A 24,878-nucleotide genomic window follows, 5' to 3' on the forward strand; every position below is an offset into this window, starting at 1 on the left:
CTTCAAATCCCTTATGACCTGGCTCTTCTACTGCGTTTCTCAAACAGCCCTCTCCCTTGGCTAGTTAGCTCCAGCAAAATCAACCTTCCTTCTGCTCCTTACATACACCAGGCTTGTTTCTGCCTCAGGCCCTTGCACCAGCTAGCCCTTCTGTGTAAAGCACTGTTCCTTCATTTGAGTCTCAGCTCAGCCATCACCTCCCTGATTTCCCTACCACCCTCACCTCCTTGCCTGACCACAGCCCCTGATACTTCCACAGCATGTATCACTATCTGAAATGATCTTAATTATTTGTTTAACTACCATCCCTCTCCCTTAAATAGAATGTACATTCCATGAGAGCAAAGCCTTATCTGTCTTGTTCACTTCTGAATTCTCAGTGCCCGAAACCGAGCCCAGTAGGCATTCCATAAACATTTCTCAAATAAAGGAATGGGTTAAAGACCCAATGAGATGAGCGCTCCTATTTTTACACTATTTGATAAAGGACCTGAAGCTTAGTGACATTAGGTGACTTGCCTGAAGTCACAGAGGTAGTAGATAGGTAGAGATGAGTGAGAATCGAATCCAAGCCTAGCTGACTCCAAGACTTGCACGCTTAATCAACACAAACGGAGTTTGTCACATCCCATGAGTTGTGACTCAAGGTTTGGTCAGGCTGATGTCAAACTTCTGACCTCAGGTGATCCGCCCACCTTTGCCTCCCAAAGTGCTGGGATTACAGGCGTGAGCCACCGCGCCCAGTGGATGTTTAAATTTTATATGCTCCCCTCATTAGACTAAGCTATTTGAGAGCAAGGGATTCCTCTAACTCATTCATTGTTGTGTCCTTGGGGTCTAGCATGGTGCCTGGTATCTAGAAGGGGCTTAAATATTGGTTGAATGAATGAATGACCAAATGAAGTGGCATGAATGGAGGCCAGAGTAGTAAAGGTGGCCCAAAACACAAATGTCAAGTCAGAAAGAGGCCCAGCCCCCATCTCTCCCATGTAGTGCGAAAGCCAAGATCAGGCCTCCAGAAAGTCTCTGATCTAGATAAGTCTAGATGGGCATTCCTTATCCCTGTGCTTCTCCTGAGGGTCCCATTCTTTTATATAAAGGACACAGACACTTACGAGGTGTTTACTGAACCACCCTATGGGTTGGAATCATCATGCCCATTATATAAACAAGACTGAGGCTCTAAGTGATCAATAACTTGCCTAAGATCTCTAAGCAAACTAAGTGGCAGTACCCTGGGCCAAGTCCGTTTATGGAGTTCCCAAAGCCAGAGTTTGCCAACCACTGTCACATCTGAGTGTTCAAGGTTACCAGGGAATTTCTGTGATTTGCAAGCAAGGACTAAGGGGGTTACTCTTGGCCACTGGTGGGTTGTGGGATTTTTTTGTTTTGTTTTGTTTTATTCTTCATATTCACTGCTCACAATGGCTGTTCTGGATTTAGCTCTCACATCTGAAATGGACAGTGTGCTTGCATTTAAATGTGAATTTCAACAAATGCAAATTTGAACTGTGCCATAGAAATTCATGAGCGAAAACCAGGGGTCTTGGAGGAAGGGCAGGGAAAAGGAAACTAGTGACCTGTGTTACCATAGCCAAGTTCAAATCTTTAAAATTTCCCTGTTACACAAAACAACTAGAAGACCACAAAAATAGCTATGCACCTGGCTCTGAGCTAAGTTACTTGAAAAGCATCATGCCATTTAGTGCTTACAGCAACTCTCTAAGTAGATGCTATGTATATTCCCTTCCTACAGTCAAGGCTTGAAGAGATTAAGAATTACGCCAAGTCACCAAGTGTTTAACATGTCCCCCTCTTATAGAGATTCAAAAGAACCAACAGCATACACATTCAGCATTATATCACACTACCTGCTACCACTGAAACTCTTCAAACATATATTGGTCTTGGTTAAAATCAACCCGTTGGTCAACTATTTAAGGTAGCCAACCACACAATTTAAAACTTTTTTTTTTTTTTTTTTTGAGACAGGATCTTACTCTGTCACCCAGGCTGGAGTGCAGTGGTGCCATCTTGGCTCACTGCAGCCTCGACTTCCCACGCTCAGGTGATTCTCCCACCTCCACCTCCCAAGTACCTGGGACTACAGGCATGCGCCACCATGCCTGACTAACTTTTTGTATTTTTAGCAGAGACAGAGTTTCACCATGTTGTCCAGGCTGTTCTTGAACTCCTGGACTCAAGCAATCTGTCAGCCTCAGCCTCCCAGTGTGTTGGGATTACAGGCATGAGCCATCGTGCCCAACCTCAAAATGCTTTTGTCCTGCAAAAACTGTTCTAGTTAAAATATTGATGACAACTGCAGTATAATTGTTTTAACTTTTTGTTAATAAAGACTTTAAAATTTTTTTTAGATTGCTTTTCTCTGAGTTCTTGATGCACCCAGATAAATGAGCTTCTCTTGAAATTCTAATTATTTACATCAGAACAGCTGTATATGTTGAATAACCATCTAATATGTATTAGTTCAATCATGGCTTACGGCAGCCCCAATATCCCTGGCTCAAGCTATCCTCCCACCTTAGCCTCCTGAGTAGCTGGGACCACAGGCATGTACCACTACACCCAGCTTTGTTTTTGTTTTTGTTTTTTTCTGTAGAGATGGGGGGGTCTCCTTACGCTGCCCAGGCTGGTCTTGAACTCCTTGGCTCAGGTGATCCTCCTGCCTCCCAAAGCACTGGGATTACAGGCATGAGCTGTCATGCCTGGCTCAGGCACTGTTCTAAGGCCTTATGTTCAATACCGCATTCAAGCTCCGCCCAACCCTTTGTGGTAAGTACTACTATCAGTTTTCATATTATAGAGGGGGAAACTGAGGCACATAAAGTCTGAATAACTTGTTTGAGACTATGGAGCATGTAAGGGCACGATTTAACCCTAGCAATCTGTGGGCAGTGCCTGTCCATCTGTCTTTCAAGCTGTGCAGCCCCAAAGCTGAAACAGCTGAAACGCTGAACCAGAAAGCTTAGGAGGTAGTGCCAGGACAGAGTTCTAACCTCTTGTTCTGACACATCCTCTCTTCCTCAAAAGACTAGGGTCCTCAAGGCTCTTTCCTGGTTCTGGGCCTTCTACCACTGAGCTCAGTCTGGCTGAGTCTGTAGTCTGCAGATCTGAGCTCTGGGGAACTTATTTGAGGGCCTCAGGCTGTGCCCCCCTCCTTTGCTCTCTGTACTTTGTATGCAGTGCTGATGTTAACTGTAATTAAGTGATTCTTTGATCAATCATTTGTTTAATGTCTATCTCCCGAACTTGACTATAAATGGTAGCAGTCCAGAATTTCTACATAGGTGGAAGAAGATAATTTGTTTGGGTAGGGGGGCCTTTGCTTCCATTGCTTAATACTTGCTAAGGTTGAGAAATGTCAATTGAACACACACAAATGAATGGGGGTTCTGATGGAGACTGCAGGAAGAAAGCACATGCCATCCTCACCTCTCCATGCCCTCCCTGTGGCATCACCACTGACTGTAAGCCCTGTAAGAGCAAAATTTCTATCTGTCCCTTTTCTCACTATAACTGTTAACAGCTGGCACTATGCCTGACATGAGAAGTGTGTCACAAAAATAACACACACAAAAATAACAATTTTTTGTGGAATAAAATTTTAAAATGGAGGCTTGAACTTCTGCTCTGCAAAAGAGAAGTGAAAAAACCAAGACCCAGCTTTTTGAAAACATTTTACATATGAAAACATGCTGCACATAGGAATGGCACACAGTAAGTGCTCCAGAAGTGACTGTCATTGAATTGGAATTCCTGACTCTCCTCAATCACACTAACTCATCTTCCAGGTCCTAGCAAGGCTAGGAGATTAATAAAAGACCAAAGCTCAGAATTGGACCTACTCTACTCCCTTGGCCACAATTTGATGGGAGTGAGGATGTTTTTATTGGAGTCAGGATAAAAGATTGTCATTAGCCCTGGCAGGAATGCAAAGTTGTTAGGATGTGCCTCTAGCAGAAAAGTTATACCTGGGGAGGACATACAGTAGCTTTGGAATGAACAGAATCAGATGAAATAGAAAAATAAATCCAGCACAGGCCTACCGGCCACCCAATCCTAAAGAAGGAATATGATGTCTTCACCCTGCAATGGAGCAAATGCTTTGCATTCCCCAACCACCTTTCATTCTGTCCCCTCACCCCCTAAATTGTGGCCCCAGGGCTGCTGGAGAGGTTTAAAACACAAATCAGAATGTGTCAGACCTTGCTTAAAATCCTTAACAGGATGACATCCGAATTCCTCACCAGGCTCACTTCAAACTTGCTCATAAAGCTGTGGCCACAGAGGCCTTCTGTCAGTGCCTCCAATATGCCAGGCTTTTCCCACACATGGCCTCCACCCATGCTCCCTCTGCCTGAGATGTTTCTCCAGTCCTCCCTCAGATTCACTTCTCAGTCTTCAGGTCTCAACTCACAACTAGAAGCCGCCCTTTCAGAGGCATTCCCTGATGACCAAATCAGAATCAGCTCCTTCCACCATCCCCCACCTCCCCGGCAAGCAACATACCCCAGAGAAAGCTTATTTCCCTCCTAGCACTTATAACCTCAAGTTGCAGTCTGTCTTTTCAAAACACTGTGCGCTTCGCAAGGGCAGGGAGGGCTGTCTGTCCCTCACCACTGAGTCTCAGGAGTCAGGGCAGGCCCCACTACAGAATCGATCAAGGAATGAATGTATGAATGAATGAATGCATTTTTCATAACTGCTGCTCCAAACCATTCCTCAGCTTAGGTTCCAAGCACAACCAGAATATGACCTCCAGAGCCCTCCTAGACGTTCTGAATCTCGCTGTACTTAAATAAGCATCAGAGGCCCCTCCCAGCTCAAGACTGGGAGCTCCTCCTTCTCCCCAACACAGACTGGGGTCTCCTTGAATTCTCTTTCAGGGAAGCTGAGAAAGACTATGAAATGTAATCGTGTCTGTCTCTTGAGTTTCTCTAATAAAGAAAAACAGGACAGCAAACCCCCTTCCCCCAGCTCCTCCAATCCTCCTTTTCTGCCATAGATTTAAGATTTATTTATTCCCATCCTTCTAATTTTTCAGCAAGGGCCATGGGTGAGCACCAGCTGGAAAATTACTGCTTCAACTTTCATTGTTTGAAATGCTTAAATGACATGCAAGAAACAGGATTTTAGGTCTGTGATGCTGAGAAGGGTTGGTAGCAAAGTAGAGCCAGGTTGCAAAGATCTAGAAAATCTGTGCTACAATTTACTAGCTCTTCCATACACCCGGTGCAGGACCCTTGGCCTCAGTTTCTACAGCTGACAGAGAGGGCGATACTGAACTTCAACACCCTTACAGGGAAGTCCTGGACAGCTGCACCCATTGTTCTGGCCAAGAGTTCTCTTGCTCTTAGAGAAAAGTCTCGCCCCTGAAAGGAAGGCTGAGGTTCCCTAAGGGAGTCTGCTCTGCCCTCAGGAGCTGGGTAAGTACACGGAGAGGTGAGTCCGAATGGTGAGAAGGCATTTTAGACTACGACTCGGTGACCTTGGGCTGCCTGTCTAGAGTCCCAGTCCCAGCCCCAGCCCTAGGCCAGACCTCAGCCCTAGGCTGGGAGCCTTTCATTGGTTCCTCTGACAACAGCCAAGCACGATCCTATAGTGGCGTAGGAAGAAAAAGACTGCCACACAATCTCCCCGTGAGGCCAGAACAGCGGCAAGACAGACGTTACAAGGGACTCAGGGCCAAGCCCCGGCCCAGACTCTGCTCTTATCTACGCATCAAAGCCACCCCCTGCCCCGGACTTCCCGGAGGCTACAGGCTCCTCCGTTCCAGGGAGGAGCAAGGCCTGCCGCTAGGGCTCTCCGCCTTCCTAGAGTCAGGCCTAATGGCGGGGTCTTTTCTTTTCACCGGCTTGAGCTGATCCTCACCCCCGCCCCCCAACGCCACCATCATTAACAGCAAAGAAAGGATCCCCAGCCATTTCCATTTCCTCTGCGGCTCAAGAGCCCCGTTGTTATTTAATCCTGAGGCCACCCCGGCAGCATCCTCGGCGCGGCCGGCTCCACCCATCCACCTGGCCAGTTCTCGGCCGCTCCCACTTCCCCGGAGGGGAGGCTGGCGAGAGGTGGGGGATATTGGGGAAAGGCGCCTACAACAGCAAAGGGCCGTGGGCCTTCGGTGGACCGAGGCTTCTCAGGCCAGCGTCCTGTAAGAGCTAGGAAACCGACTGGGACAGAGAGAGGACACCTAGCTAGGGCGGCAGAGGGCGGGCAGACGCCCGGGCACTGCGGACATTGCACTGGGGCGGGGGGAACGCTGGGAGGCGAGAGCCAGGCTACCTCTGGCTGAATTGCCAGAATCGCCCTGGGGGGTACTGGAGCCGGAAGAGGCCTGGGCCCAGTCACTGTCTACACCCAAGAAATGGGGGGAGGGGCGGCCAGCACTCACGAGAGATCCAGCCTCAGGAAAAGGAATCAGATTCACTCACCAATCCCCACCCCACCCTTTGATACGGATGATGGACATTTTCTTAATTTTTGGTAAACGCAGCTTCAAGATCCCTCCCGCCTGGCGTCTCTGGTCTAGAGCAAGAGAAGGCCCCCAGTAGGGGTCCTCCAGCCCCCTCTTTTGACTGCTTGCGGGAGGCAGAGATCTCCAGATCTAGGTATGTCCTCCCCCACCCTGCTCTCATCCCGGGATCCGGAGGCCGCAGTGCCCCCCCGCCCCCCCGCGACACTGACGGTTCCTGCCCAGGCCCGCAGTGGCGTGAAGGTGGCCTTTACCTCCTCTCGCAGGCTGGGAGGGGGTGCAGCCCGCGCAGCTGGCCCAGCTGCAGCAGTCGCCGCCGCCCTCCATTCATTAAAAAAAAAAAAAAAAAAAAGGCAATAACAACCTCCACTGGAACCTCCACCCCTCTTTGTAAAAGAACGACGGCTCCTGGTGGAGCTTGAGCCAGTCCCAGCAATCACGGGTTAAGATCTTTTCCCGCCCCCATTCATAAAAAATGGAGCGCAACGCATGCGCGCTCGCGGTCTCTTGTGCCCACCCATTCATAGAATCGCGAACGGCGCGCGTGCGCACTGGCGCTCCCTTCCCTCCCATTCATAAAAAAGCCATTTTCCCAGGCAGTGGTTGCAACATCGCCGCGGAGGTAGCGAGCTGAGCTGACAGCGCGGAGTTGGCGCTGTGGAGCACAGGGAGCCTTGCCGGTTCCTCCGGCCGGCGTCTGCGAGTACAGCGGCGGTTGCCTGCTCTGGCTCCAGGATTTAGACAGACATGGGGCGATGCTTGTGACCCTGCAGCTCCTCAAAGTAAGTCCATGGCCGGTTTTGGGATCTGAAACTGCCCCGCTCTGAGCGGCGACGCGACTCCCCCCTTGGGCTGGGGCGAATGGTGCGCTATTTCTAGGCGCGCCTCAGTGTTCCTTCCCTCAGTCTGCGCCTCCTTGAGTCGCTGCGGTGCGCCGCAGCTCCCTGACGCCCTCGGCCCGGCCGGCACGGCGCCGGGGGTGTTCACAACCTGGCACCGCCGTTTCCGACCCCTTGGCATTGCCAAGCCCGGCTTCCCCGCCCTCTGCGACTCGGGAAGCCCCGTGCGTGTCCCGGGAGTTTGCCTCTGGCCTGGCCTCTTTCCTTCTCCTGCCACCATCCGCCTCGAACGCTGGAACGGGCGGCTCTGGGCTTGGTCAGGAGCCACCGTTTGGGTCGGGGGGCGCCCTCGCTCTGGGCGACTCGCCCAACTCCCAGCTCCGTGCCCACGGTGCCAGCTTTGCCGTGTATCTCCCAGCCCGCCGCAGCGGCCTATGCTCGACGTAGATTTTTTTCCTTTCTCTTCGGAGCGGTGACGGGCTGAATTCCCTCCCCTTCTGCCTCTCCCTCGATGGTCAGCGAGGGGCTGGCTCAGGACTGGGCATTTCTGCTCCCTCTCCTTGGCGAGGCGGTTCCTCGCCGTCTGACCTTTGCTCCGCTGCCGCATTTTATGCTGTGCAACTGCCTTGCAGTTGCCTTTTTCTTGCCTGGCCTTTGTAGGGCCTGAGGCTCTTCGGCCACCCTGTACCTCCCTCTCCCCGGGCACCGAGCCGTGCCAGGCCCCGGAGCCCCCAGGCCGCGCTGGGGCTGTGGTGGGGGCTGAAGGTGCGTTTACATAACGCCAGGCGTGTGGGAGCTGGAGGAAGACGTTGCGAATGTAGGAGAGATAAGGCTCCTACTTTCCCTCCTTTCTTCTTGGTGGTACCAGGCTTGACATCACAGAGAAGAGAATAGAGACGGTACGTTCTGAAAAATTCTGAATCGTCAAGACCCCAGGGACAGTGAGCAGGGTGAGGGCGGGTTTGGCTAGCCAGGGCCGCTGGAGCTTGGCTCCATCACTGGGTCCAAGGCTGTGTCCAGTTCCCCCTCCATGCAGACGATCAAAAAGCGTTTAGACAGTAGCTACTCTTGTGCAAGAAGACGGTTTCTCAATTCTCCTTGATTGGGGGCAGGGGGTTGTGGGCAGAAGAGGCAAGGGAGACGCAAAATGGTTGCATGGCTTATAGGGCTGAAGGATGGACAAGAGAGGCGAAATGGGCTGGAAGGGCTAGATGGTAGGCAGAGCAGGGAGCTGCTGGCTGCCTCTTTCACCAGCTGCTGGAGGGGCATCCATATTGCCAAGGCCTCTGTGAGGGCAGGAGGCCGCCTTCTGGCGCAGCATGGCTTCGGTACCCCCCAGCGCGGTTAGTGCTGGAAAGAAGAGTGTACAGTGGGGTGACCAAACCTAGTGGCAGCCCCCTCTTTCCTGCCTCCGAATCAGTGGCATGATTCTCTCCAGTTTTGGGAGAGGCCAGACACACTAGAGGCCAAAGAACTTGCAGAGGGGCAGGAGCAAGCACTTGCCTGTCTCTGTAGCTGACCGAGGCACTACTAACCTCTCTGACAAGCCTCTCGGGATTCAAAACTGGAAGGTACAAGGCTCAGAGAAGTTGGGAACCGTGGGTTTATCAATCTCTTAATGAGCTCGGTCTGGCCTGAGGCCCTACCCAATATTGCATTGGTGGATTTCACAATGTTTAGAGTTCTCCAGATCTTCACACAAATGGAGTATAAACATCTCTGAATTTTTCAGCTTTTTTTTTTTTTTTTTTTTTTTTTTTTTAGTGCCGGTGTCAGGAGGACTAGGAGAGGCATGGCTGCGGTTAAAGATTTCTCTTTATCTCTCCCTCTCTGTCTCCTAGAAAGGTGGGAAAGAACTAGTGGAGATGTCCAGTGTGAAATCACATTTCCTCTTTCCCATCCCTTGGGAGGATATTCACGTGCCACCAGGCCTCCAGCAAATCCTAATGTGGTGAACAGGACACACACTTACCAACCAAGCCCAGTGGCCAGTTACGGGTCTAGGGTGGGGATTTTAGTAGCAGATTTCTGAAATCTCAATGGCCAAATACTACGGTGAGGAGACTTTAAAGGCATCTGTTGGTTATCGAGAGTCACTCCCTTTTGGTGGAGTGTAAATGCCCTCTTGCCCTTAGCCCTCCTGCCCAGACCCACGACCTTTTTCAGATCACCCTCTGAAATGGCCTCATCTCACTAAAGCTTTAGTTGGGGCTGGTGGGAGGAGACAGAACACATAGCAGGGCAGAGGCTGTGGACAGGTGGATATTTGGAGCTTACGGATGTCATTTTCATTTTTTTAATTATTATTTATTTATTTATTTATTTAAAGACGGAGTCTTGCCCTGTCACCCAGGCTGGAGAGCAGTCGCGCGATCTTGGCTCAATGCAACCTCCTAGATTCAAACAATTCTCCTGCCTCAGGAGCTGGAATTAAAGGTGTGCACCACCACACCCAGCTAATTTTTGTATTTTTAGTAGAGATAGGGTTTCACCATGTTGGCCAGGCTGGTCTCAAACTCCTGACCTCATGATCCGCCGACCTCGGCCTCTCAAAGTGCTGGGATTACAGGCGTGAGCCACCGCGCCCAGTCTCACATGTCATTTTTATTTGCATCCTCCCAGAATTGGTGGAGAGATGTGGCTCTTTGGAAATCTGGCCTGCCCAGTTCACACCCACCCATGACCCCAGCCCCAAAACCTGTGCCCAGAGGTTTGGCTGACTTTTGTGGATAATAAATGAAAGCAGTCTTTCAGTGCCAAATTTGAAAATCAGTGATTTAAAAATTAAGAGGAATAAAACTCATTAATACTTGCAGAAGTGACCTTTGAGCTGTGTGGCTCTGGGATGTAATACTTTGGTACCATATGGGGGGATTCCAGTTTCCACGGCTGAAAGTCTCATGGTGTGACATCTTATAGCTCCCAGATTTGGGCCCCCACAGTGTTTTTCTGTCCTTGGGCTATCCTGTTAATGAGGGCCTGGGTGTTGGTGCCAAGGAGGCCTAGGAAGGAGCCCTCCCTCTTTATTCAGAAAAGTCCAGTGTTTCTTGGAGAATCATAGTGTTCCTTTTGGTTCTAAATCCAGAGTGTTTGTCATCTGGCCTCTACTTAGGTGGCAGTTCCCTTGTGATGACAACCTGGCTAAGGATTCTTGCGGAGGCCTCTGAATTTGGAGATAGGGTTGAAAATTTGGGGTTTTGTATGTAGACATGACAGAGTTTTTAAGGAAGGGAAATGGCCAGAGTGGAGAAGGTTCTATTTCATGGCCAACCTTATCTCCCTGAGAGGAGAAAACAGTAACTCATTAGAATATATTTTTGCTCTTTCAAAAGAGCCAGGGGAAGGTGAATGAACAACTTTTGGAAAGCTGTATTGCCCCTTCCAGACCAAGCCAGGGGCCTGGACAGAGCAGATGAGTGACTAGGCAAACCTGTTAAGCATGGCCTTAGTTTCCCCATCTGCACAGTAGAGAAAATAAACTCCTCCCAAGGGGACAGGGGGCCAGCAGAACTGCTAGTGAGCAGCCAGGACTAGGGCCATGCTCATTGTTATTATTGAGCTCCTAGGAGGAGGGCTGGTTTTAAGGGTGCCCCCTTCCTGCACAGGAGGTGTGGGGTGTTGCATGATGTAAGAGGGAGGGTATTCTTGGCTCTCAGGGGTCTGGGGCCACCCTGCAGATCCGGACAGCTGACAAGGCTGGGGAATGTATCCGGGACATGTGGCTGGGCTTAAGAGACTCCACAGTTCAGCTGTGATCACGATTGTTCTTTCCAAGGACAGGCCCCAGTCAGTGAAGGAAGCAAGGGCACAGGGGAGGGAGCACAGATGTGCTGGATCTAGCAGAGGAGGGAAGGGGCCCTTCGGGGCAGGTGGCCACTTGTAGAAGAGTGGTTTCCCTTGTCAGTAGTCTTTCTTTTTCTGGTTGGGGGAAGGGGAAGTCATTTCCTGCTCCTGTCCCAGGAGTAAGTTAAAATCTATTATTGTAAGTTCATTTCTTGGTGGAGGGTAAGGAGACAAATAATAAGATCTTAGTGTCTGTGGGAGGAAGCCCTGCCTTAGGAGTCTAGGGTTCTGGTCCCACCCAGACCTGGACTTGGCCAAGAGTTCCCAAACCATGCCAGTGGTTAACAGGCTCCTTCTGACTCCTTCTTTACTGACTCTTGGCTTCTAATCCTTCTTTATGGGAATCTGGGCAGACAATTAAGGCAGTAATACAGTGAAGCAAAAACTTGAAGCTGATTAAAGAGCCCAAAGTCCAGCGAGATTCCCACCATTCCGTGTGCTCGGGCTTTGGAGCTCAGCTGATTGGTTGTGAAAGAGGGAAGAGAAGAAGAGGTTTGGAACGGGTAACTGGTGGTAGGATGAAGTGATGAAAAGCAACCATTTTCTTTTGTGATCTCTAACAGATTATGGCCAGAGGTGAGCTTCTTAGTGCTGGTGCTGGGGGAAGGAAGAGAAGGATTCCCAGACAAATCCAGCTGCCCAAATGCTTTATTCTCCCACTGGGGCCATTCTCAGCAGAGATTTTCTTTGTAGGGTATAGGGAGGGGCAAGTCCTCTGCTTCCCTCAGCATCCCTCCCCCTCTTTTTAAAGTCCTTTTAAAGTAATAAGTCATCATTTGGTTGTAGCTTAATTAGCTAAACTGTGATAGTGTCACAAAGAACCAAGCTATAGTGGTGGGCAGGCTCTCTGGCCGCCTAGAGACCTTTATTCTGAGTTGTTTAAAGGGTTAAACAACCTTCACTGAAATAACCCGCTGAGACTGAATGGGGCAGTGCTCAAACTACCCATTCATTCACAGCCTCTTGCCAGTTTGTCATTAGCTGACCTGTAGCTTTCAAAGTACAACTGTCAGGTTTTTCCAATATTTCCCAACTCACCTCACTAGGGTAAGTCAAGGGGAGGGTGTGGGTGGGTGGGATTAGGCATCTTGCTCAGTTGTGCAGACATTTAACATGCCTCTTGATTCTTTTCAGCCAGCCTGTATTGAGCGGTCTGCAGCCTGACGCTCAGCCCCCTCCCCACAGGTACAAATGCAGTGAGTGTCAGACTGGCTGGCTCTGGGCTCCCAGACCCGCCAAGCAGCCAATACGGTGTTGGGTGTTCTAGGGATTTTGATATCCTGCTGATTCCAGTATTCTAGGACTCTCTGTGCCCTGGCTCCCTCCCTCCCTCACAGACCTGGACCAGGGAGAGCCCCATCAATGAAGGTACCCTAGGGACCCTTAAGTTCAACTTGATAGGTAGGGAGGAGTAGAGGTTGCTTTCCACCCCAGGGTTTCCTTTTGGGGACTGATTTGGAATAAACTCCTACAAGTGAAATCCATTCAACTATAAGAAAACTAAAAATGAGGCCGGGTGTGGTGACTCACACCTGTAATGCCAGCACTTTGGGAGGCTGAGGCGGGCGGATTAGCTGAGGTCAGGAGTTCAAGACCAGCCTGACCAACATGGAGAAACCCCATCTCTACTAAAAATACAAAATTAGCTGGACATGGTCACACATGCCTGTAATTCCAGCTACTCAGGAGGCTGAGAATCGTTTGAACCTGGGAGGCGGAGCATGTTGTGCGCCAAGATCGCGCCATTGCACTCCAGCCTGGGCAAAAAAAGGCAAAACTCCGTCTCAAAAAACAAAATTAAAAATGAAACCACTTTTAAGACAGGGATGGCACATAACACTAAACTGGAAGTGAAGAGAACTTGAATTCTGAGCCTTCCTTGAATGAGAGAGATTACCAACCCCCACAGCCTTCACTCTCCACACTTGAAAATTCCCCTCCCTGCGGTTCAGGCTGATGTAAGCCCGTCTAGCTTTCCTTCCCTGGTGGTTGCATCGCAGAGCCCTAGGATATTCTGATGATGTTCCGTGAGGGCTGGAGGAGTCCATGGTTCTGAAAGTGATGGCACTTTCATGCCTTCCCATGAATTCCCAGAGGTTATGGAGGGCTTCTGCAAGTCATTGTAAGTCAGGGCGGAGACGTTAATATTTCAGCCTCTGAAGCCTCTGCTGTCTTGGTTCAAATCCTGCTCTGGTCACTTGCTAGCTCTATGACCCTTTGTGCTTCCATTTCTTCTCTGTAAAATGGGTACTCTCTTGAAGTATGGTGAGAATTAAATGAGAAAATAAATCACTGAGGGCTTAGCACGGAGCCTGGCACCAAGAAATGTTTCATAAATATTAGCCGCTTCCATAATTATTATTTATTATTATTAGAAGGTTGAGTGGAGGTAAAAGTCCCTTCCCTCTTGCCAGTTCCTAAGAGTACCACCTAAACTTCAGAGGTGCTTCTTTGGCTAAGTGGAGTGCTGGTTTTGTTTCTCTGTCCAGTGTCTTCCAAATTGGCCATCAGTATCTTCCATACTGCCTAAATGAGGCAAAGCCTCCTCTCTCCTATTTACATCATAAATCTCTTACTTCCTTGCAGGGGAAGCAGAGAGCACATACTAAACCTGCACTTAAGATTGTCAGCATTGCTCAGAGTGGAGGGCGGGTGTTTCTCAGTGAGTCGAGATTGATCTACCAAATCAACTGAGAGTTGGTTTTTCTTTTTCTTTCTTTCCTTTTTTTTTTTTTTTTCCTTGAGATGCAATCTTGTTCTGTCGCCCAGGCTAGAGTGCAGTGGTGCAATCTTGGCTCACTGCAATCTCCGCCTCCCCAGTAACTGGGATTACAGGCGCCTGCCACCACGCCTGGCTAATTTTTGTATTTTTAGTAGAGATGGGGTTTCACCCTGTTGGTCAGGCTGGTCTCAAACTCCTGACCTCAAGTGATCCACCTGCCTTGACCTCCCAAAATGCTGAGATTACAGGCGTGAGCCACTGTGCCAGGCCTTTTTTCTTTTCTTTTTCTTTTTTTTTTTTTTCTTTTGAGAAATCATTTAGCTGTGCTGAGGGGTTATTAAATAGGCAGCTCAGAAAATTGTTTTTCTTTGTCAGCCAAATAAATTCAGCAGAGGTTCTTGGAGGGTCCCTGCTGGTGAGGGGTGAGGGCAGCAGTGGATCTCTGATTTGGTTTTTGCTGAGCTGGTGGTTGAAAGGAATCCTACTACATCAGGGTTATGGAAGGGAAGATACATTTTATAATATGCCCAATGGAGCCATCGGATGCGGCATCATCCCCAGAGAGCCGAGTCATCGTGGGCCAAGCTCCCATCCCCATGTCCGGCCTCAACTGCAGGCCCAGATGTTGACAGCTGTCTCTGGAGGGTTATGAGAGCCTGTGAATGCCAACATCCCCATTGCCTGCAGTGGCTGCTCCCATCCTGGCTTCCTGGTGGGATTTTTCCATGAATTGGGGAATCTGCCTTCTGATTCCAAGGCCTATTAAAATTTCTGAGCATTGCCCATTTCTTTTGCTTTATCTGTAGGAAATGTGGCTGTTTTTAAAGAACCTCACCAAAAAAAAAAAAAAAAAAGTGAATCTGCTCAAGGGAAGGGAGTATTTTACTTTCTCCCACAGCATGGCCAGACCCAATCGTTGTCCTGAGAGACAAAACCCAACTATATGGGGCAATAGAAGCTTCAGACTGCTGCCTACATTGTGTTGGCAGGACCCTGAATATTCCTGACATGGGTTTCTGGAACAAGGGAATCATGTTATCATTGTCCGGGGGTGAGGGTTCTGGCTGGTGCTGGAGAATCTTATCCATGGCATTTTTTATTCTTAGGCCTTTCCTCCAGGCACCGTCCTCAGTGCTGGACCTTGGGCTCCTAACCCTGGCCTCTTGCCCCAAACTCATGTATTCTAGAAGCAAGGCCTTGGAACCACTATTGACAGTAAGTGGGCAGGCTGAGGTAGCATTCCCTGGAGTTCCTACCCTGTCGTCAGCCTGATCCTTGGAAAAACTCCTCTCCATAGATGCTTACTTGCATTCCCTCTCTCCAGCCCTGACCACAGGATCTCCACGGGAGGCTGCTTTGGCAAGTGGCTACTCTTTGGTGGCAGACCTGCCAGAAACTTAAGGCAAACTCTGCCACAAGGAAGTCACCAATTCAAAGGTGAAGCTCTGGTTTCATCCGAAGAGAACATAGGGGCAGGCACTGCCACTAGGTAGGCTTTCTCCAAGACAGGAAAAACAAAGTGTGTAAAGAAATACCAGCATCCTTTTAAGTAGGCAGGGCCATGGGAGCAAAGCCAATAGTTGATGCCCTGCGTGAATGGGAAATACCAGTTGACTGAGCATTGAACCTTGCAGAAAAGACTGGATGCTTTTTGGATTTAGCAGTGTAAGTGATATACAGACTGGAGCCCTGTGGATAGCCCCCTTTTATCCCCTTCATAAACTTTCATCTAGAGCTAGCTTTTTATTTTAGACAGGTTCTTGATAAACCTAACAGCAGAGGGGCAGGATCAGCTCTCCTAATGAGAACATCATTAGCATCTTGATGCAAATTTAGTAAATGCAAAAGCATTTACTAAAACCCCACCCAAGAATACGTTAATCCAATGACCTTTTTTTGGTTTTGTTTTAAAGACTTATCTTTCTCTTCTTCCTTTCCATTCCCTGGGGTTCTTAAGATTGAGGTGGAATCTTCCCAGAGTGTAATCTTTCCCTTGGATTCCAAATTGTGTCCCCTTGAGCAGAGGTCTTGACCTTCTGCTGCTATTTCTTTAAATTGATCTCCAGCAGAATTCCAACTGTAAAGGTCAGCAGGCAAGGAAATGGCACTTCTAATAGAAAACAATGTGCACTTTCTAAATTTGAACCAAGCCGTTTCCGCTCTTTGATTTAAGTGACTTCCTGGGGTTCCGTGTCAGGCACTGCAGTTGAATCTCTGGCTGGATTCCAACTTAAAATTGCACTCTCTGGGTGAAATTAGAAACTGATCCAGGGTTGGCTTAGCTATTCTAGTAAATAGCATTTAGGCTGAATGTTCAGCTCAGCACTTGGAAATGGGTGATGTGAGTTGCCCCTTGAGAGGATTTCCCATCCAAGTTGTCAGAAGCTGACATACCTAGGGATTATTAGCCACTGCAGGTTGCTGCTCTTAAGAAGTGGTAGTAATAAGTTAATATCCTGGATGTGCAGGCATCAGATAACAGTCCTTCTCTTGTGAATATCTGAAATAAAGGGCTTGTTAATCCAGCTGAAAAAGTCCATGGGAACATCCAGAGGTGTCTGTTGAGTTCACCACATTGTCCCCAGTACCTGGCACAGTGCTTGGCAGGATGTGCTTATAAGTGCTCAGGAGATCTAAGCTTACTCCCTGGGGCAGCGATAAATTGTTGCTGCATGCCAGGTAATATGCTAGGTAATAGATAGTATTTTCTCATTTAATCCTCTCAAGAGCCCGTTTTACAGATGACAAGACCAAAACCTAAGGGAAAGAGATGAAAGAACTCATTCATAGCAATGTTGCTAGGCCAAAGTGAGAATCGAATTTGAGTCTGGTTCCAGATCCTGTGTTTATATCTACTGAACTATGTATCTTAACTAAGGAGCATGTTTCACAGTAACTAAGAGAATGAAATCAGGCTGCCTGGGTTTGAGTCCTACTACTGATAGTTTTGTGTGATTTTGGACAAATTAATTTGAACATGTCTTTTCTGTAAATAGAAAAGGGGGATAATAGTAGTTACATTTTAGGCTTATCAGGAAGTCAAAGACTTAACGTATATGGTGCTTGGGAGAGCACCTCTGTCTTAAGTGCTCAGTAAGTATTATTTCCACCACTGACTTCTTGTCATTATTAATCATCTAAGCTTGGAAGTCCCTGGAAAGTCTACACAGTGATTTTAGTTCCTATTTCAATTGGGCGGCTCCCAAGGACCTGATGGGGGGATGAGGTATTAGCAGGCCACATACTGATGCCTGGAATCCATTCTCTCTTCCTTTTCCCCACCCCACCCCCAGGGCCCCTAGAAGCCTGTTTCTCCATACAGTCCAGGACCTCCAGCCCCATGGAGCCCCCGATCCCACAGAGCGCCCCCTTGACTCCCAGCTCAGTCATGGTCCAGCCCCTTCTTGACAGCCGGATGTCCCACAGCCGGCTCCAGCACCCACTCACCATCCTACCCATTGACCAGATGAAGACCAGCCACGTGGAGAACGACTACATAGACAACCCTGGCTTGGCTCCCACCACCGGCCCAAAGCGGACCCGGGGCGGGGCCCCAGAGCTGGCCCCGACGCCCGCCCGCTGTGACCAGGACGTCACCCACCACTGGATCTCCTTCAGCGGGCGCCCCAGCTCTGTGAGCAGCAGCAGCAGCACATCCTCCGACCAGCGGCTCTTAGACCACATGGCACCACCACCCGTGGCCGACCAGGCCTCACCAAGGGCTGTGCGCATCCAGCCCAAGGTGGTCCACTGCAAGCCGCTGGACCTCAAGGGCCCGGCGGTCCCATCGGAGCTGGACAAGCACTTCTTGTTGTGCGAGGCCTGTGGGAAGTGTAAATGCAAGGAGTGTGCGTCCCCCCGGACGTTGCCCTCCTGCTGGGTCTGCAACCAGGAGTGCCTGTGCTCAGCCCAGACCCTGGTCAACTATGGCACGTGCATGTGTCTGGTGCAGGGCATCTTCTACCACTGCACGAATGAGGACGATGAGGGCTCCTGCGCCGACCACCCCTGCTCCTGCTCCCGCTCCAACTGCTGCGCCCGCTGGTCCTTCATGGGTGCTCTCTCCGTGGTGCTACCCTGCTTGCTCTGCTACCTGCCTGCCACCGGCTGCGTGAAGCTGGCCCAGCGCGGCTACGACCGTCTGCGCCGCCCTGGTTGCCGGTGCAAGCACACGAACAGCGTCATCTGCAAAGCAGCCAGCGGGGATGCCAAGACCAGCAGGCCCGACAAGCCTTTCTGACAGTTTTTGTTGAAGCCCCAGTGCTCCGCCTGGAAACCTGGTTCTCTTCTGACATCTAAGAAGACTGCAACAAGGTCAGAGGTTTTAGTCTTCTGAGGCTGACCTTGCTAGTCTGCCCACTCCCTACCCCCAGCTTCGGAAAATACAGAGATCACCACCACCTACCCTGTATTCCCCAAGACGATGAAGAAGCACTTTGGGGCTTTTTTTTCAGGGTCCTGGAACTTTGTGTCAAACAGAATGCAGGGGCAGGGTGTGGTTTTGGGGGGAGTTTTTCTTTTTCAGAAGACGGAACACAGATGTGGACACATATCCGGAAGCTGCAGCTGCTTGAATGCCTTCCCAACCCCTCCTTCTCCCTCCCTCCCTCTTTTCCATTGTCTTTGGCTCTCACAGGAGCTAGCTGCCTGGGAGGAATTGTTAACTGAGTACCAGGGTACCTTTAAAGAAGACCCTTGGAGTTTTCTGTACCTTCTTCTCCTCCCCCATCTCACTCCACCCCACTTTGTCCCTGATGTCTTGGGGAAGGTGTAGAACACCCTAGCAGTTCCTATTGTATATACTTGGGAGCCACTGAGAACAGAGGACGACCAGTGAGTCCAAGCCTCATTCCTCCTTCTGCCTCCCCGGAGCCACAGGATGGATTTAGGAGCCACTGCTCAGTGCACTTCTCCCTTCTAACTGCATCAACTAACTCTTGGGGGTGTTCCGCTCACCACACCGTCCTTCGGTTCTTACCGAGTCACAGACTCGCCTGCCCACTACGTGTCCTGGGTTTTCTCTACTCAGATCCCTTCCAGAAACTTTATATGGGTAGAGGAAGCCAGGGCGGCAAATGCGAGACCAAATATCATTTTGCCAATGAGTTTGAGGCTGTGGTCTCTAGATCCAGTCACTACGTTTTTATAGAATAATTAAACCAGATGATAACGGTGTTTTAAAAAATAATAATAAAACAACTTGTTTCCTTTTGGGCCACCCCCAGGAAGGGCTGATTTCAAAATCTGGGGGCAAGCAACCTCAAGGAACACAGTTTCCCTTCCCATCAACAAGAGGATTTTAACAGCAAAGAAGAGAGGCAGCACCTCCCATTGGCAGAATGACCGCTGAGCCAGGCTGGGTTTGGGTTTCTTCTCTTCTGATTCTGCTGCTCACTGTCATAGCCTTTTGTGTATAGTGATGTGTCTGTATCTTTAATGTAAATAGAGAGATGATGAAAAAAGAGTCTATTTTAGTGTTAGGAAGCCCCAGCAGGGGAGTTGGAAGAGCTGGGGGAGAGGGTAGGGGAAAGGTTTTTCCAGGGGCCACTGGGTTTGAGCCCTGCTTTTGTGCACAGCCACACCACCCTCTCCCGACAGCCCTCAAAGACGTAGCAACCCTTTCTCTCAAGGTGCTAAAGGACTCAGAAGGTGCAGCACGTCCAGTGGGTAGGTACTTGTTGCATGCAAAAGCTGTAGTGTATCTGGTCCTTCCTCCCCAGCTGTTGTGTGGGGTTTTTGCTTTGTGTGTGGTATTTTGTTTTCCCCTCTAATGAGAGGGCATGGCCTGAGTCAGAAGAGCTACCCCAGGTGCAACTGGAAGCGCATGAGGCAGAGTGTCCGTAGCATTTCCAGTTTGTTCTGTAGGAACAGAGGTGCCTCCAGGAAGGAGGTAGCGAGGTGGGTAGCTATGATAGGCATGCACCTAATGCTTCTCAAGGACTTCTTTTTTCCTTCTTGAAGACTAGTAGTAACATCTTATGATTTAGAGTAAGTTAATTGTAACCATAGGTATTTATTGATTGGAGGAAGGGAGGGTCATATTATTTTCGGCTTTATTTATGTAACATTTGCTAGCTTGTAAAAGGCGAATGTGAAATATTGCATCTGCATTTTCCAAGGCTGATTCATGTAGCTACTCTTGCCACAGTTGTGACAGATGTATGGATGTTCTTGAACATTTCAGAGGGAGTGGTAGGAAAGAAACACATTCAGCCAACCACTTATATGAATTGAATGTATCAGAAGTGTACTGAAGGGACTGGAGATGGTTTTCCTCAGATGAGGTGGCCCCAAAATCGATAGTGCACATGTGCACACTTTCTGCAAGGCCTCAGAACTTTTCCCGGGGCCCCTCCCTCAAATTGTCTCCATGGGAAACTTGACCCAGTTGCACTTTGGTGATCTTGGTGGTCTACACACCTGTTCTGTGGAGAGTCGATTTACATAAGCTGTGTATACACACATACACACACACACCCCTACCCCACACTGACCGTCTACGGACAGAGACCCTATTTCCTGGCAAACGACCTCCTGAACCCTGACTTTTTGTGTACATACTTGTAAACACGGATTTTTCTGGGTTTTGGTTTGCTTTTTCTTTTTTTTTCCCCTGCCCATGTTCTAGCTTGTTCTTCTTGGTTTGCTTTCAACCTGCTTGATGGATGTCTGCAGAGTGCTCTCTAAGAGTCCACCTCAGTGCCCTGTGTGCTCGGTGGTCATGGGAAGGAGCGAAGGAACCATCCTCCTTGGTTCTCCCAGCTTGGTTGTGTAGCAATCCCTCGGCATTGTTTTTCTCAGCTTCTTGGCAAAAATTTAAAAAAAAATAAAAAAATTAAAAAAAATAAACTGGCTTGCCTGTGGACCCTCCCCAGCTCTGGGGTCTGGGGCCAGTCGAGAGCCACGGAGGGACCCAGCACTCAGAGACACGACACACATGTGTAGCTGCTTCTGGCTGAGTGTGTTTCCTGTCACCAATGGCCTGTTTGGCTGGATGGTGCCTCGGCTTGACCTTTTTTGAAAAGTGCTGGTTAGTTCCCGCCCCTGTTAAACCTGGGGTGGTGGGTGGGGGTTCTGCCTTAACTGTAGGGGCAGCTGGGATCCAGGACGCTTCCAGGGGGCTTTGGCTGCCCGTGTTTATGAAGGACAGCACTTCCGCGAGCACCCTGAGAACTGGGTCTTGGGTAGCAAAGCCTTCCCAGATAAAAGATGGGCACAACTAAGGCTTTCCCAAGCAGGAAGGGGGTGAAGACCAATCCCTTCCTTTGGTATGCACCCCCTCACAGCTGAGATGGAAGACATGGCTGGTTCTTTCAGCCTTGTGGAGTCTGTCAATCGCCATCATACCTCGAGTGAGGCCCAGCTAGATAATGACTTGTCCAAGATGGCACACGTGGAAAGTGTTGATCTGCACCTGAACCCGGATGACTGTCACCTTGAAGCATCCCGTTCTTCCGTGCTGTCCCAGGAAGTGTCTGGCGGGCGTGGGCAGCACAGCTCTACACTGTACAATTCACTAGAGCATCCTGCGAGCCTCACCAGCCTTCTGGTTCATGCCTTTGACAAGCATTCTTGTGCCCTCTCTGCTTACTGTGACAGTCAATGATGAACCTTGCGTTGCCATTTTCTGCTGTGGGGAACTGCGTGCGGTGTCTTGCCTTGCTTTCCCTTCTCACTGTCCCACAGCTTGGTCTCATGTTACAAACAGAAAAGCTCGAGGCTCCCACCCCGCCACATCCCGACTTCATTTCCCCCTCACTGTAGCCCATTTCCACCCCACCACAAAGTTGCCACAGAAGGTTTTCTTTGTATAGAATATTTATTTTGAAGCTCTATTTTAATAGTATTTATTTTAGAAAGTCTACTATTGTAAGAGTTCTTCTGTTTGTGAAGAAAAAACAAGTTAAAAACTGAATGTACTGATTTAGAAAATATATATAAATATATATTGTTAAATATACACGGGACTGCTGTTTCTGGTGTGTTTGTGTGTTCACTTCCCTGACCTCTTCACCCAGCAAGGCCTCAAGTTTGAGAATAAGCTGCTACTGAAAGGGGAAGAGAAGATAGGGCTTTGTGGGCTGGGCAATCCCTTCTCCCCTCTCTAGGACGACCATAGAACCATCGGAGGAAAGCTCCTCTTCATTATGAAGCCAAATACTACCAGGAGCTGCTAGAGCCTCCTTCTTAGGCAAGCTGTCCCCTAAACTGGAGTGTGCTGCAGATGGACAGCAAAGCTTCAAAACTGGGAAGAAGTAGAAGGGGGAAAAGGGTCAGCTGACCTGTCCGTTCCTCTCCCTTTATGTCCTGATTGCCCCCAAATTAGGTTTTCACACACGTGAACACACACAGACGCTTCAAGGAACCAAATAGAAAAGCCCTTTGTCATTTCCTTATTTTCACAGAATTGGTGGATATTGCACAAAACTAGTCCTTTCAGCCTCGAAAGCCCTCTATCCATTTCATGACCTTCTAATGTACCTTCCTTCTGTTTTTTGTTTTTTTTGTTTGAGACAAGAGTCCCAGGCCGGAGTGCAGTGCAGTGATCTCACTCACTGCAACCTCCACCTCCAGTGTTCAAGCGATTCTCTTGTTTCAGACTACCGAGTAGCTGGGATTATAGGCATGCACCCATGCCTGGCTAATTTTCTGTATTTTTAGTAGAGACAGGGTTTCACCATGTTGGCAAGGCTGGTCTCGAACTCCTGAGTTCAAGTGATCTGCCCGCCTCTGCCTCCCAAAGTGCTGGGATTGCAGGTGTGAGCCACCATGCCCAGCCAGCACTTTCCTTCTGATTCCCTTGTGCCCCCACCCGCCACCAGTGCACTCAAACTTTAGACCCAGCCACTTCTCAATTTACATACCTATGGGAAATTTTTTTTTCCAAGACTGAGTTTTGCTCTGTTGCCCAGGCTGGAGTACAGTGGCACAATCTCGGCTCACTGCAACCTCCACCTCCCAGGTTCAAGCAATTCTTGTGCCTCCCAAGTAGCTGAGATTACAGGTGCACACCAGCGTGCCCAGCTAATTTTTGTATTTTTGGTAGAGACAGGGCTTCACCATGTTGGCCAGGCTGGTCTTGAACTCCTGACCTCGTGATCCACCCACCTCAGCCTCCCAAAGTGCTTTGTCACCCAGGCTGGAGTGCAGTGGCCGGATCTCAGCTCACTGCAAGCTCCGCCTCCCGGGTTTACGCCATTCTCCTGCCTCAGCCTCCCAAATAGCTGGGACTACAGGCGCCCACCACCTTGCCCGGCTAGTTTTTTGTATTTTTTAGTAGAGACGGGGTTTCACCGTGTTAGCCAGGATGGTCTCGATCTCCTGACCTCGTGATCCACCCGTCTCGGCCTCCCAAAGTGCTGGGATTACAGGCTTGAGCCACTGCGCCCGGCCTTTTTTTTTTTTTTTTTTTTTTTGAGACAGAGTCTTGCTCTGTTGCCCAGGCTGGAGTGCAGTGGCACGATCTTGGCTCACTGCAAGCTCCTCCTCCTGGGTTCACGCCATTCTCTTGCCTCAGCCTTCCGAGTACCTGGGACTACAGGCGTCCGCCACCTCGCCCAGCTAGTTTTTTGTTTTTTTTAGTAGGGACGGGGTTTCACCATGTTAGCCAGGATGGTCTCGATCTCCTGACCTTGTGATCCGCCTGTCTTGGCCTCCCAAAGTGCTGGGATTACAGGCTTGAGCCACCGCGCCCGGCCCGTGCCCAGCCTTTTTAAGAGATGGAGTTTCACTCTTGTTGCCCAGGCTGGAGTGCAATGGCGTGATCTTAGCTCACTGCAACCTCCACCGCCCAGGTTCAAGCGATTCTCTGGCCTCAATCTCCCAAGTAGCTGGGACTATAGGCACATGCCACCATGCCTGGCTGATTTTTGTATTTTTCGTAGAGATGAGGCTCCACCATGTTGGCCAGGCTGGTCTCGAACTCCTGACCTCAGGTGATCCACCCACCTCGGTCTCTCAAGGTGTTGGGATTACAGGCGTGAGCCACCGCTCCCAGCCCACTATGGGAACTTTTTAATGAGCGTTTTATTCATGTGCCAATCAGGATGAACGTTGGACTTTATTTTGAACTTGTGTACCTCTTGTTTTCTAGAAATTTTTTTTTTCTATTACCAATAATTGGGGGGAGATAACCAATGGTGAGGGATGGGGGAAGAAGGGACTGGCAGAGACAGATCAGGAACTGTGGGTCTGGTTCTTGGTTTTTCTGGGGGTTACCAATTACAGCCTCCCAGGATCCTTTATGAAATCCAAACCTTGAGTTCCTCCTAAGAGACATCCACATGTGTGCCAGGATCCCCAGGCACTGCCCAAGAAGATACAAGGATGTTCTTCAACGTGGGCTTGTCTGCTCTAGAACTTTTAGAATAAAGATAGGCGCTGACTTCCCTCTCTGTGGCCAGACCATGTGGCCTGTCCCATTCCTGCATTGTGGACCAAGGTTAAGTAATGCTCCAAGTCCTGCTTCACTGACAAGGTAAGTCACTGGCACTTAGAGATAATAGTCTTTTTAATTGGCTCACTCCCAGTTCGTGTACACCACACTTTGATTCAGTCTTGGGTTTCCTTATGGATGGGCACATGGGGCAGGCCTGCCCCTGGTTCTACTTTAACAATTTCTAGTGCTTGGAGATTAAAAACAGTGACAAAAATCTATACAATGGTTTGAGTGCTGAATGACGTCTCAGGCACCCAAATGCTCTTGGGGAAACGGGAGCCAAGCAGTATCTAGAGGAAAAGTTCCACATGCGCCCTTCTATCTTTATCCCTCTGGCCCCATGCCTTTGGTTTCCAGTTATAAAATGGCTTTGGAGTAGTAATAACGGGCAGCATTTATTGAATGGTTTCTTTTCTTCAGGTACTGAACATCCATGGCAGACGCTGTTCTTTCCCTCTTAGAGATGCAGACACTGAAGCTCAGAGAAGTTGTCCCGCACCCCGTATGAGATAGAGAGGTACAGGGTAAAAACACATCAACTGA

The 24,878-nt window shown here is 49.4% G+C and overlaps 1 protein-coding gene across 3 annotated transcripts; it reads left to right on the forward strand.

Annotated features, from left to right (window-relative positions):
- Positions 1-6,446: 6,446 nt before the first annotated feature.
- SPRY4 (sprouty RTK signaling antagonist 4) lies at positions 6,447-21,864 on the forward strand. 3 transcript variants are annotated; one of them, XM_033180803.1, is made up of 3 exons: positions 6,447-6,629; positions 7,090-7,275; positions 17,191-21,864. In XM_033180803.1, exon 3 carries the CDS (start codon positions 17,238-17,240, stop codon positions 18,135-18,137), a length of 900 nt encoding a protein of 299 aa, XP_033036694.1. In that variant the 5' UTR covers positions 6,447-6,629; positions 7,090-7,275; positions 17,191-17,237; the 3' UTR covers positions 18,138-21,864. The 3 variants fall into 3 exon arrangements, with proteins under 3 accessions (XP_033036694.1, XP_033036695.1, XP_033036696.1); XM_033180804.1 differs by lacking the exons at positions 6,447-6,629; positions 7,090-7,275 and adding an exon at positions 7,709-8,231; XM_033180805.1 differs by lacking the exons at positions 6,447-6,629; positions 7,090-7,275 and adding an exon at positions 14,055-15,386.
- Positions 21,865-24,878: the final 3,014 nt, after the last annotated feature.

This window comes from Trachypithecus francoisi, unplaced genomic scaffold (genome assembly GCF_009764315.1).
Source record: "Trachypithecus francoisi isolate TF-2019V2 unplaced genomic scaffold, Tfra_2.0 Lachesis_group2, whole genome shotgun sequence".
NCBI classification, from domain to species: domain Eukaryota; kingdom Metazoa; phylum Chordata; class Mammalia; order Primates; family Cercopithecidae; genus Trachypithecus; species Trachypithecus francoisi.

Bases quoted from the DNA above. Each gene is read 5' to 3' on its own strand.
- SPRY4 (XM_033180803.1), top strand. From the start codon at position 17,238: ATGGAGCCCCCGATCCCACAGAGCGCCCCCTTGACTCCCAGCTCAGTC.